The 13,760-nt window shown below is 50.0% G+C and overlaps 1 protein-coding gene across 2 annotated transcripts; it reads right to left on the bottom strand.

Moving 5' to 3' along the window:
• Positions 1–3,205: 3,205 nt before the first annotated feature.
• Positions 3,206–13,264, bottom strand: Trib3 (tribbles pseudokinase 3). 2 transcript variants are annotated; one of them, XM_029557205.1, is made up of 4 exons: positions 12,994–13,264; positions 12,147–12,437; positions 7,824–7,990; positions 3,206–3,782 (listed from the first exon to the last, which is right to left on the bottom strand). In XM_029557205.1, exons 2-4 carry the CDS (start codon positions 12,435–12,437, stop codon positions 3,302–3,304), a joined length of 939 nt encoding a protein of 312 aa, XP_029413065.1. In that variant the 5' UTR covers positions 12,994–13,264; the 3' UTR covers positions 3,206–3,301. The 2 variants fall into 2 exon arrangements, with proteins under 2 accessions (XP_029413065.1, XP_017650361.1); XM_017794872.2 differs by having other exon boundaries at positions 7,824–8,116; positions 12,994–13,261.
• Between the last annotated feature and the right edge of the window lie 496 nt (positions 13,265–13,760).

A 13,760-nucleotide genomic window follows, 5' to 3' on the forward strand; every position in this document is an offset into this window, starting at 1 on the left:
AGGACCCGGGTTCAATGCCCAGCACCCACATGGTAACTACGAACTGTCCTTAACTCCAGTTCCAGGGGAATCCAAAGCCCTCTTCTGACTGCTGAGGCATTACAAGACACGGGTGCACTCACATACACGCAGGCAATACACTTGTACACATAAAAATAAAAATAGTAGGCTGGGCGTGGTGGTACACGCCTTTAATCCCAGCACGTGGGAGGCAGAGGCAGGCAGATCTTTGTAAGTTTGAGGCTAGCCTGGTCTCCATACTGAGTTCCAGGATGGGTGGGGCTACAGGGAGACCCTGTCTCAAAAAGACAATAAATAAATAAGTAAATAAATAAATAAATAAATAAATAAATAAACATTTTAAAAAAGAAGAGAGACTCTACCTCAATGAATAAGGTGTGTGACTGCCAGTGGGGCAGCCACAGGACCTGAATGGATTATCATGGAACTGAAAAAGGACCAGGGGACTCCTGCGGTTTTATTTCTTTACTCTTATTTCTTCATCCACACACTCATGGAAAGCACAGGCAATTCTGTTTTTACACTTATATTCCTAACAACTACAGTTGAATGTTTACAGAGCAGTGAATAATAATAAAGTGGCTAGAATACAGCAATTTAGCAAAATACGAGCAAAATAACAGTACCATCATAATATGCCTTGAAAGATAAGTGTTTCCTGAGAAACTAGGGGAGTACTGGCATTCTGGAGATAACTCCTCAGCAAGCATTCCTGCATAAAGTTTCTCATGAGAAAAGAGTCTCCAGGCATACGTGTTCAAGGTACAGCCCAATTTTCCAAACATTTTTTAAAGCCATGGGAACACTATTTCACAGCCCCTTCAAAGGTGGAAGAGTGATTAAGGATGATTCTAGGCCTCCACCTCCAGCCTCCACATGTGTGTACATGCACATGCATGTGAAGTGCTCACACAGGATAATAAAAAAGGAAAAGAACTTATTGAGGTCTCGTGGGCTGCAGTGTTTCCAAGCCACATTATGGTTACACCTGAATAAAGAAACAGCCTGGCTCTTAGCACTCATTCAAAGGCCAAGAGTGAAGCTGAACTCTGAGCACCTATTCCTTCAGATGTCTCACCTTCTTGGGCCAGACTTCACTCATTCTTTTATTTAAACAGTATCTCCAGCCTGAGTAAAAGTTAGGATCTACCCTTATTGGAGAATCTTGCCCTTTGAGCCCTAGGCCTTGAATATCACACACACAATTACAAACAGACTTCTCAGTTCTTGTTTTCAATGAGAAAAACACACTGCTTTTAGCACTTAGCTATGTTAATCATGTACATCCATATTCATTCACTGTCTTGGGTGGAGGGCTTAAGGGTAGATGCCCAGGTCACAAGAAGAGCACATGGCTCAGTGAACTAGTTGCATTATAACACTTTGGTTGCAAGGTTAGGTAAATATCATTGTCCAGATTATGTTCATATTGTAAAAGTCATTCCTAAAATGGGCTAGGTACTATCCCCTGGCCCTTCTCAGACAAAGAATCTGAGGTGTAGAGTGGTAAAGGAATTTGCTGAGGGCAAAACAGCTGGTGTGTACCAAAACAAGGATTTAATTCGGGCAGCGTGACTCAAGTGCTGAGTTTCCAAGGACTACAGTGTCACCCTCCTCCTTTGTGTACTGTGCCACATGTGCCAGCTGTCTCCAGGGACAACAGAACCAAGGGCTGAAGGAGTCTATAAAGCAGGCATCCTGCTAACAGCTGGGAGAACCAGATCTACCAAACTGAAATCCACCCTGTTCACTGACTCCTTGCTTCATGCAAAATATATCACCTCCAGTTTAAGTGGACTCTTTTTTTTTCCCCAGGACTGAGTGGAACCTGGAGCCTAGAACATGCTAGGTATGAGTTTTACCTCTGAGCTCCAACCCCAGCACTCAACTGGGAGTTTCCCACCTGAGACCCAAGGCCTCTAGAAGAAACAGAGCATATGCAGAAAGAGCAATGGGGAAATCTCCTCATAAACCACTTGGCCGGAGTTGAGACGTGTCTGGCTTTCACGGTGGGGCCAGCATTTGAAGGCAGGGAAAATCAACAAGGATAATGGAAGGTAGAACTCTCCCAGAGAAACGTATCTATTTTGTTGTTGTTGTTGTTTTAGAAGTAAAGAAGTAAGTTTTTTTTTTTTTTTTCATTACAGCTTTAACATATTCAGTAACATTCCAGAGCAAGGATACATCTCTTTCAAAGGTGGCTGTAAAGTTTTAGGTTCACAGTTGAATTAATGCAGTCATAGAATATTGAACTCAGTATAAACTCCTGGAGAGAGGCCTGTGGGTTGTGCAGGCCCAGGGAAGCAGAGGGCGGTGAGGGCCAGGCTAGGCCCAGAGGGCTCCTGGGGACCCCAGAAGGAACTGGGTTGGTCTGGATACAAAGGATCAGGAAGCAGTGGTGGTTCCCCCGGTGTCTGGGGCGCAAAGACAAGGAATGGGACAAGACCCAGGCTGGGAGGACAGACCAAAATGTATCTATTTTACCACTCTGCTTTTATTAGGCACAAGGTGAAAATACAGAAAAAAAGGTATCATACTGACAATTGGCCTGGGTGCTGAGACTCCCCAGAGCAGGCCCTGAGACTTTCTGTGTAGCTGTGAGACAGTCCCTACCTAGCCCTGGCCCTCCAACCTTGGTGCTTCAGTCAGGGGCCAGAAGGGTGAAAAGGCCTGGACGCTCCAGAATATTCCTGAGTCAGATAAGAAACAGCCCCTTTGTTGGAATCTTGCCCTTCTGGCCTGAACCTTGGGCCCGGCTGTGCCAGCAAGCAGGATCTCCAGATGGGAGGCCAGAGACTGACAGCACAATCCCAGCCTGACCTGGGCTTGTGGTCCTGAGTCACAGGGTAAGGCCTGAGGTTTTGGCATGGGGATGTTCCCTTTTATTAAGGGTGCAGGATACAAGGCAGCTGGGTCATTGGTGAAGGGGGTTGTCCTGTGGACAGAAGACCTAGCACTAGCGCAGTGAAGGCCAACCCTGGTTTGAAATGTGCCCAGAGCAGACACTGGCCTGGGAGCCTGAGGCAATGCAGCAGGTCAGTCAGCAAGATATTTTTGTCTCCCTTGGTCTCTGCTGTTCCCAGCACCTAGAACAGGGCTTGGTACCCAGGGAGCATCATCCCACAGTACCTGTGGGAGAGCTCAGGGGTGCATAAAGCACACTGCCCTTTTCTCCCTCTAGGAGGGCACTTAAGGTTTGGCTCAGCCCAAAGAGCCAGGTGAAAGCTTGGAGGACACCACTCAACCCCCAGCTTGCTGCTGAGGGACCAGAAGGGAGGCCCTAGCCATACAGGCCTACCTCCCCTTCCTCAGCCTCCTCCAGCCCAGGGCCATCAGGGACCACCTGGTCAGCCTCCCAGCGGTGGGACCCAGAAGGAGAGATGCAGTGGGGGTCCTCCCGAAGCCAGGGGTGCAGCAGGATGCCTGAGGCTGCCAGCCGCTCTGAAGGCTCCCTGCGAAGGAGGCAGCGGATGAGGCAGCGGGCTGGGGCTGATAGGCCCTCCGGCAGAGCGAAGGTCCCTCGACGGATCTTGCCAAAGAGCAGGGCTGGTTCAGAGTCCTGGAAGGGGTAGTGGCCGGCCAGCATGGTGAAGAGCGATACACCCAGGCTCCACACATCAGCTGCTTTGCCGGAGTAGGAGGGCTGGGAGCAGAGGATCTCTGGACCCACGTAGGCGGGGCACGCATGCTTGTCCCACAGGGAATCGTCTGGTCCATTCAGCACACAGGCATCCTCCAGGTTTTCCAGCACCAGTTTTGTCCTGGGTCATAGATACAGGAGTTGGGGCCTGCCAGGAACCTGGCACTACTCTCCACAGGACTGCCTTCTATGAAACTCAAACTAGAAGCCTGCTTGGCATTTGACAGACATGAGCCAACCGGTGTAGTGGGGAAATCTTTCACAGAAGAGGCAGGCCAGGCTCAGGGAGGTTAAAGTGTTTCTCAAAGTCACAGAGCAATCACATATAAACTAACATTACCAGAGGGTCAAGTGTTGCCAAATGGCATGTCTGGGAGGGGACTGAAGGGGTTAAGCTTTCTGAAAACAGAGGCAAACAGGGAGGAGCTAAAAGGAGAAACAGGAAGTGTACCAAACTGCACCAGCCCAGCCTGAAAAGGTTATGACTAACAAGTTTCTGTGTACAGGTTATTTATCTGACTCCACTACACCTGGGCTTTGGCTCGGCTTTCTCTCCCTCACTACACCCAGTGCACCAGACACCACTTCGAAGCTCCAGAGCCTGGGGCTGCCACGGAAATCCTGGCTGCCACTCATCTGGAGCCAGGGCTATAAACTGCTCAGGTCATCCGCAGGAGCCCTCTCTCCTTCCTCTTTTGCCTCAAGAGAAGCCAGAAATCTCTCTTTTTTAATTATTTTTTCAGTGCTGGGGATTAAATCTAGGACCTTGTACCTGTTAGGCAAATGGTCTACCACTGAGCTACACCTCAATCCCAGAAATCATTTTATAATGCAAAAGTCCCAGGTTTTAAAATGTTGACAGCCAATTTCAATTAAATACATAAAAAGTGCTGAGCACAGTGGTGCTCGCCTTTAATCCTAGTACTTGGGAGGCAGAGACAGGAGGATCTCTGTGAGACTGAGGCCAGCCTGGCCTACATAGTGAGTTCCAGGCCAGCTGGGGCTACAGGGCTACTCTGTCTCTAAAAACAAAAACAAATCAACAAAACCACAAACAGGGTTGGGGAGATGGTTCAGTCAGTGAACTATCTACCTGACTTTGGATTCCCAGCACCTAGGTGAAGCTGGGTGTAGTGTTGTGTGCCTATCCCAGAGGGCAGAGATAGAAGGAACTCACTGGCCAGTCAGTCTAGCCAGTTCAATGAGACATGTCTCAAAAAGTAAAGTGGAGGGCAAGAGAAGACACCTACCATCAACCACACACATGTATGCTGCATGCACACATATACACACAAAAATAAATTTAACCAAATAAGCTAGTATATTGTGTTGTCTTTTTTCCTCTTTTTTTTGGTCTTTTTGAAGCAGGGTCTCCCTGTAGGCCTTGAACTCACAGAGATCCACCTGCCTCTGCCTCCCAAGTGCTGGGACTACAGGCGTGTGCCACCATGCCTGGTCTTTTTTCCTTTTTTTTCTTTCTTTCTTTTTTTTTTTTTTGTCTTTTTGAGGCAGGGTCTCCTTGTAGCTGCAGCTGGCTCGGTTTTTCTATGGAGACCAGGCTGGCCTCAAACTCACAGAGATCCGCCTGCCTCTGCTTCCTGAGTGCTGGGATTAAAGGTGGGTGCCACCACGCTGGGCTTATCCTGTGTTTTTTAAAAAAAGCCCACACAAAGCTGGGTGTGGTGGCTCACATCTGTAATCCCAGCACTTGGGAGGTAAAAACAACAAGATCAGTTCAAGGTGAAGCCAGCCTGAACTACATGAGATGTGGCCTTAAAAACACATACACAGAGCTAGAGAGCTGGCTCTGCTCTTGCAGAGGACCCAAATTTGGTATTCCCAACATCCACATGGCATCTAACAATCATCTGTAACTCCGGTTCCAGGGTATCTGGTATCCTCTTCTGGCCTCCATAGGCATTGCACACATGTGGTACAATTATATACACACAGGCAAAACACCCATACACCTAAAATCTTTAGAAAAAAAATTTTTAAGTTGATATTCAGCTGGGTGTGGTGGTGCACACTTTTAATCCCAGCACTGGGAAGGCAAAGGCAGGTGAATCCTGTGAATTCAAGGTCAGTGTGGTCTCTATAGTGAGGTCCAGGCCAATTAAAGCTACAAGGTAAGATCCTGTTTCCAGAGAGAGAGAAAGGAGAGGAGAGGGAGAGGGAGAGAGAGAGGGCAAGAGAGAGCGAGAGCGAGAGCGAGAGCGAGAGAGAGAGAGAGAGAGAGAGAGAGAGAGAGAGAGAGAGAGAGAGAGAATCCAGCCTGAGCTAGAGACTAAAACAAAAAACAAATCATGAAAGTGATGCCTCCTGGGGTCTGCCTGTGTAGGTGGCCCATTAGTAAATCCCTGATACTATTTATTTGTGTACCTCCAAGTGTTGGGGGAGGGAATAGGATGGTTGGTCCCTCTGTCCCCCAAGCAGAGTCCTAATACTTATCTTATAGCCAAAAAGTACTAATTTTCAGTTTCACAGAAAAAGTTCCCCTGGGAGAGGAAGGTTGGGTGATATTTTTTGGCTACTGCTTGCACCCTTGCAATCCTGGAGCCACCTCAATCCTGACCTTTCTCCCACCAACAGAGACAGCCTCAGTGTGACAATGGGTCACCCACAGTCACCCAGTATGCCCAGTCAAGCTAGCCTGCATTCTCCAGCTCAGAGTGGGCTCTGGAGTGAGATCTGGGTTCAAATCCTGTCTCTTCCATTTATCTTATTGTGGGATCTTGGACAAGTTACTTGTCCTTGGTTTCCTTATTCATCTTGTGGGGATAACAGCAGAGCCTACTCCATAGTGGCCAGGATACAGGCCAAGTCAGAAAATACAGTGGTACCCTTCATCTCTATCAGCTCCTGTAACTGGCACAACCATAGCACTCTACCCCAAGTGGCTTTCACATCACTGAGTCATATTTGTCCAGAGAGGAGAGAAGTGGTCAGTGGGTGCTTGATTAGGTCCATTTCCTTTCCCTCTCTTTTTTATTTTAATTAATTAATTAATTAATTTTTTTAGGTAGGGGCTCACTGTATAACCCTGGCAGAGCCTGGAATTCATAGATCAATCAGGCTGGCCTCAGTCTCACAGAGATCCACATCCCTCTGTCTCCAGGGTCCTTGGGTTAAAGGTGTACACTGGCCTTATCTTAGTTTTTCAATTTTTATTTATTTATTTATTATTTATTTATTTATTTTGTCTTTTTGAGACAGGGCCTCCCTGTAGCCCCAGCTGGCCCGGAATTTACTGTGTAGACCAGGCTGGCCTTGAACTCACAGAGATCCAACTGCCTTTGCCTCCCAAGTACTGGGGGTAAAGGCGTGCACCACCATGCCCGGCAGTTTTTCAATTTTTGTATTTTTTATTTTTTTAATTTTATGTGTATTCGTGTATTGCCTGTGTGTATGTGAGTGCACCCGTGTCGTGCAATGCCTTGGAGGTCAGAAGAGGGCTTCGGGTTCTCCTGGAATTGGAGTTAAGAATGGTTCATAGCTGCCATGTGGGTGCTGGGAATTGAACCCAGGTCCTCTGCAAGAGCAGTCAGTGCTTTCAACCACTGAACCATCTCTCCAGCCCCAGTTTTTCAATTTTTTTTTTGGTCTTTTTGAGACAGGGTCTCCCTGTAGCCCCAGCTGTCCCGGAACTCACTATGTAGACCAGGCTGGCCTTGAACTCACCACGCCCAGCTTAGTTTTTCAATTTTAAATCTGCAGGTGTATATGTGCACGTGGAGGGGTATACATGTGGAGGTCAGAGGTCAGTGTCAAATGACTTCCTTGATGGGTCTTTATTGACTTACATACTTGTTTTTTTGTCTACAGGGTGGCTCAGTAAACCAGGAGCTCACACACCAGCTAGACTGACTGGCCAGTAAGCTCTGAGGGTGCACCTGTCTTGTCCCTCCTTCCCCACCCTCACCCCAAGTGCTAGGTTTACACACTTGCCACCACACATAGCTGTTACTGGGTGCTGGGAATTCCCTTTCTGGGCCATTCTTTTGGTGCTGGGGATAGACGCCAACTCCAGGGCCTTGGACCTTCTCTACCACTGAGCTCCACCTAAGCTATAGGCTTCTCTTCTGGCCTAAATTACTCTGCCATCCTTGGCCTCAGTTTTCCACATGGCCCACTTCTCAGGTGCCTCTGGGGTCACACTTACCGCTCACAGTTGCTGAAGACAAAGCGACGCAGCTTGAGGTCCCGTAGGACTAGACCATGATGGTGGCAGTGGGCCACAGCTGCAACCATCTGCTGGAAAAGCGCAGCAGCCTCAGGTTCAGGGATACCACGACGGCTGCGCACCAGGCTGTGCAAGTCTCCGTGGGTCTGAGGGAAGAAGGTGTAGAGGAGCTGGGAGCCCAGCAAGACGTCAGCGGGCCGGGCTACATGCTCATGGGTGGGCAGCCTCATGTAAGGCTCCAGCACCGTGCAGGCTTTCCAGGCTGGGTACATCTGTGGGCAGAGCAGAGCATGGAGTGAGCATGGCTGAGGACCTGGGATGCCAAGCTGGCCTGGCAAAGGGGGACAGCCAACCCTTTCACTAGACATACAGGATGGGGTTTTGCTTAGCAAGCCACTCAGCTCTGACAACAGCCTTCTTGGCTGACTTGCCCCATTTCACAGGTCAGGAAGTCCAAGCCAAAGGGCAACAAACAGCACAGCTGGGATTGGAACCTGTGTGTCCACCTCTGTGCTCTAAGTGCTCTCCTGTGTGGCCTTATGCCTCTGACAATTGAATGAAACCAGGGTGTAACCAAAACAGAAAAGCACCCCTGGGCTGCGCAGTGCTCGCACAAGGCTAGCCCAAGAACAGCCTACTCAATGGCCCACATGAGCCCATGGCTAGCTGACTAGACGCACAGCCACAGCGGCCCCTGCTCTCCTGGTACCCAGTGTAGCACAAGAAAGCCCACAAATTCTGACAACTCTAATATCTGCTAGCAGAACCAAAGAAAAATGCTAGAAATCAGACAGTATTTTAATTTATTTCACAGTGTTGGAGGTTGCACCTAGGGCCTGTTGGCTGAGACAAGTGTGGGATAGCAGATAGTATTCTAGAAGGCAGCACCTATTTTAGAAAGTGTAGGCCACGTGTGACTCAGGGGAGGTGACCTGAATGACTGAAAATGCCCAGGGGAGAAGCTTCTCATGTTGGGTCACAGGCAGTGCAAAAGCTATCAAGAGCTCAGCCTGGTCTTTTGAAATGCAAGCAAAAGATAGTGTGGCCAGAATGGGGAAAGGGATGGGGACCTATGGGAGGGGCGGCAAGGCAGCTGGGAAATATGCTAGGGCCTTAGAGACATTAAACACACACCTGGAAAGGGGTCCCATTTTACTGATAGTAAAACTGAAGTTTAGAAAAGAGAGGTGACTTGTTAGAAGCCCCACAACCAGCCAACCATGGCAGAGTTGGTATGCTTCCTTGGTTTGTCTGACTTTAAAGTCCTTGCATGCCTAATATATATGTATTTAAGTATTTTATTTATTTTTATTTTATGTGTATGAATGTATTGCCTGCATGTATGTAAGTGCACTCATGTCATGCAATGCTCACGGAGGTCAGAAGAGGATGCTGGATCCCTAGAACTGGCAGTTGTTAGCTGCCGTGTGGGTGCTGTGAACTTGGGTCCTCTGCAAGAGCATCCAGTGCTCTTAACTGCTGAGCCATCTCTCCAGCCCCTGACTATATATATATTTAATCCATGAAAAATATAAAACATACTTCCTTTAAAAATAAATAACTGGTGTGCTGGAGAGATGGTTCAGCAGTTAAGAGCACTAGCTGCTCTTGCAGAGGATTGGGGTTTGATTCCCAGCACCCACATGGCGGCTACCAACCGTCTGTAACTCCAGTTCCAGCGGAATCCAGCACTCTCTTCTGGGGCATTACATAACACAAGTGCATTTACGCACATGCAGGCAATACACTCATAAAATAAAAATAATAAATAAAATATTCAAAAAAATAAGCTGGGGTGGCAGGGAAACAATAAAAACAGACTACTTTTTCTTTTCCCCCTATTCCTGCCCTAGTGCCTTTGCATGTACCCTACCTGCTACCATGATACTCTGCCTTTGGACTCCCCATACCTCTTCAACTCCCACAATTCACTGTCCCTTGTCATGTCCAAATCCCTCCCAGACTTCTTCGTGTCCCCTACATCCCATACCCCTACCTCCTTTCCCTGCTTCCACTTAGAATTGCCTACTCCCTTCTGATGTGTGTGTTTGTCTGTCTGTCTGTGTCTGTGTGCCTGTGTACATGCCCATGTGCATGTGGAGGCCAGAGGAAAATTTCAGGTGCTATTCCTCAGGTGCCAAACTTTTTTTTTTAAACTGCGATAGGGTACAGGGTCTCTCACTGACCTGGGACTCACCAAGTAGGCTAGGTTGGCTGGCCAGTGAGCCCTGTCTCTGCCTCCCCAATGCAGGATTACAAGTGTGTGGCACCACACCCTCTTTAAAAAAAAAAAAAAAAAAAGGTGTTCTGGGGAATACTGACTGAGCTATCTCCCCAGGCCCAGCCCCAGCTTCTCTTTTATCATCCACATCCCTCACTGGAATGTCAGCCTGAGGACAGCAGCACTGGGCCTGTGCCGGTTTTCTTTTCTCTTTTCTTTTCTTTTTTTTCTTTCCTTTTTTGTTTTAAGACAGGCTCTCCCAGGTTCCATCTCACAGAGATCCACCTGCCTCTGCTTTCTGAATGCTGGGATTAAAGGCAAATGCCATCACGCCTGGCTTTTCTTTTTGAGACAGGTTCTCAGCATGTAGCTGAAACTGACCTCAAATTTGAGGAAATCTTCCTGCCTTAATCTATCAAGTGTTGGGATCACAGGCATGCGACACAAAGTCCTACTTGGAAGCCTTTCTAGGCACAGCTTGGTGCATGGTGTCACATACAGTGCTCCACGAAGCTTTGTAGCATTGATGAATCTGAAGGTGACAGTCAGCTATAGATAGCTCTCCCTGGCACTGGAGGAGCACATCTCCCATTCCAGTGGCTCCCTGATGATTCCAAAGACCTGGAGCCCCATTAACCTCTGTAGCTTCTCCAAGCCCAATGTGGTCATTTCCCTCAGGACAGGGCACCCTTCTCAGTGAACAACACTATAACAGGAAGAACACTATAAGACTCACAGGACTGGAGAGGTGGCTCAGTGTTTAAGAACACTTGCTGTTCTAGAGGACCTGGGTTTGATTCCTAGTACCCACATGGTGGCTAACAACCATCCTTAACTCCAGTTCCAGGAGATCTGACACCCTCTTCTGGCCTCTTTAGGACATTGCATGTACATGGTGCACTTCCATACATGCAGACAAAACACTCATACACATAAAATAAAAATTTAACAAATAAAATAAAGAAGGATACCCAGAGTCAGGGCTCCTGAACCCATAGGATACAGCCAACCTAGAGCCCAGGTAAGGCTAGGTGGACCCAATCTGCTGCAGGGCTGGAGCCAGACTACTCCCACGGGTCCCACAGCCTCTCAGAACATTCCCAAGGGCTGTGTGGCCACATGCCTTCCTATTTCCAATTCTCTTTATGCCTCCCTCCAAGGGCAAGACTGCCCTGATTGTGACCTGAAGACTCATTCTAGCTCAAGGAACATGGCTCTGGGCCCCATTTGCCAGGCCCAACTTGCTGGTGACACTTCTGAGATGTGGCCACCACAGCTGAGTCCCAGCCCCTATCTGTAAAATAAGTCCAAGGAGAGCACTAGCTCAGGTCATGTGGGGACAGAGACTGCACAGCCTATGCCACTAACAGTGTCCCTTTTCTCATCTCTACCCATCTTGCTCCTGACCTGCCACTGTGCTGTGGGCCTGCCTTCAGGGACCTTGGTTCTGCCCTTTTCCTGACTTCTTCGGCCAGGAATCCTCAAACTTCATTTCCCCACATCATGTCCTAGATGCTAGGCCCTATGCTATGTGACATCAGGCATGGTTCTTGGGTGCTTCCTCAGTCTTCTTCCTGTGAAGTGGCCACAGGTTCAGCCATCACTACCAGAGGCTCGGGAGTACAGATGCCTTTCTCTATACGGGCATCCACAGCCCACTGGGAGCTGGCTCCTTCCTTATGCTCTGAGGCCTGCTGCAGCCAGCCCTCATCACCCACCCTCTCCATTCTGACCAGCACAGGCCCTTTTCATACCTCTGAGGTCCTCCCAGGCTTTGCACAGCTCCCCCTTCCCTTCCTTCATTTCCACCTGGCCAGCCCTACTCAGCCTTTGGGGATACCCCTTTGAACACTTTGGAAGTGTCTCCACTGTTCTGTTGACTATGGGGTCTACCAGGTGGCATTTATCAGGGCAGAGCCTAAGTTGAGAAGGCCCAGTGGCTGGGCCAGAGGCTCTCTGGCTGCTTCCCCAGTAAACACAGGAATAAATAAGCATCAAGGGCCTCAGCCTCCCAGAAATCACCTGGGGATCAGCCGCTTTGCAGGCCCCTGGGATGCTGGGAGAGACCCCACAGGACATACCTTGCAGGTGAACTCCCTGCCAGTGGGGCAGTGCAGGGCGGGGTAGGTACAGCTGCTCTGTTCGAGCTCCAGAAGCACATAAGGCCCCAGCTGGGTGGCAGGGGCCACAGCAGGTGCTGGGTCTGGAGCAGGGGATGGACTGGCAGGCAGCAAACAGGGAGACAGCTCTGGGTCCGGCCCACTTCGAGCTCGTTTTAGGACTGGACACTCGGCATCTAAGTTATCACCTAATTCCAACGGCTTCTTCCTGTAGGGGCCACTAGCAGGAGCAACCAGAGGGGTGGCTCGCATCTAGAGAGAAGGAAAGAAAGGCTGTTTGGTGGCCTGTCTCTTCCCTGCTGCTGGGAAGGCACACGGGTTAAGACTCTCCCAACAGAGCCGGGCGTGGTGGTGCAGCCTTTAATCCCAGCACTCAGGAGACAGAGGCAGGCGGATCTCTGTGAGTTTGAGGCCAGCCTGGTCTACACCGCGAGTTCCAGGCCAGCTGGGGCTACAGAGAAACTGTCTCAAAAGCAAACAACAACAAAAGACTCTCCCAACAGTTGGAGGCGAGTGAAACAGCACCGTCGGTTTTCACCGAAGCTCCCTGGGAATGTTGCATCTCAGACGCAAGGGTTGCTTTAGACTTGGTAAATAATTCAAAAAGGGAAGATGGGCACAGGGGCGCACCCCTGCACTGCCAGCCCCGAGTTCCCGGCCCGCCTCGGGCCCAGGGCCCCCACCGAGACGGCGGAGTAGCTCAACGTTTTGGCGTGCGTGCGTGCGTGTGTGTGTGTGCTGCAGACACCCAGGGCTCCCGAGGTCCCTCTTGCCAGGCTTCAGGGAGGTCCCCTCTCGGGATGGGTACCTTGTCCTGGGGTCCCGCGTGGGTCTCGGCACCGCGCGTTTCAGAGCCGCTGGTACACGCGCGGATGGAGCCTGGCCCGCCGGGCTGCGGCTATCTCGGGGTCCGCGGCTCGCTAGCACCCAGACCCCAGCTCTGCTGCGTGCAGAGCCGGCGGCGCTTCAGCGTGTGCGGCTGCCCGGAGCGCGGGCTCCGCTCGGCCTGGCTGATGTAAACCTGAGCTAATCCGCGCCGACGCCCTGCGGGGAGGGATTGCACCATCCGCGACCCGCTCTCCGGTCACCGGCAATCCGAGCTCCGCCCACCCACTCCGGCCACCCCAGGGGTCTGCTCTCCGCCCACTCTCCTTACCATATTACTTTGAATCTATGGGGACGATATCCTAGTAGGGGAAGAAAAAAGAAGAAAAGTAAAGAAAGAAAAAGAGCAAATGCACACTGGCTATACTAAAACCCTAATAAGATTTAGGCGAGAAACTCCATCCTCCCCATCCTCTGAGCCATCCTCTCCCTTCAAGTGCGCACCTAGCTCTGCTCAGACCCGGTGGTGCTGTGCGGGTCGGAAAAGCCACTTAGCAAGCACCCTGCCTGGTCGGGATGGGGGTGGGGGGATAGGTGATGGGGATGGCTTAGTGCTAGAGCACTTGCCTAGAACATGCACCAGGAAATCCCAGCGCTGCAAAAACCAAAGCAAATCGACCATCCCACAAAGAAACCACAGCTTCAGTTTCCTTCTCCTTAAAATGGGCTGGGAGCAGTGCTCGCTTTATA

The sequence above is a fragment of the Nannospalax galili genome, unplaced genomic scaffold, assembly GCF_000622305.1.
Source record: "Nannospalax galili isolate Female #2095 unplaced genomic scaffold, S.galili_v1.0 scaffold2568, whole genome shotgun sequence".
NCBI lineage: Eukaryota > Metazoa > Chordata > Mammalia > Rodentia > Spalacidae > Nannospalax > Nannospalax galili.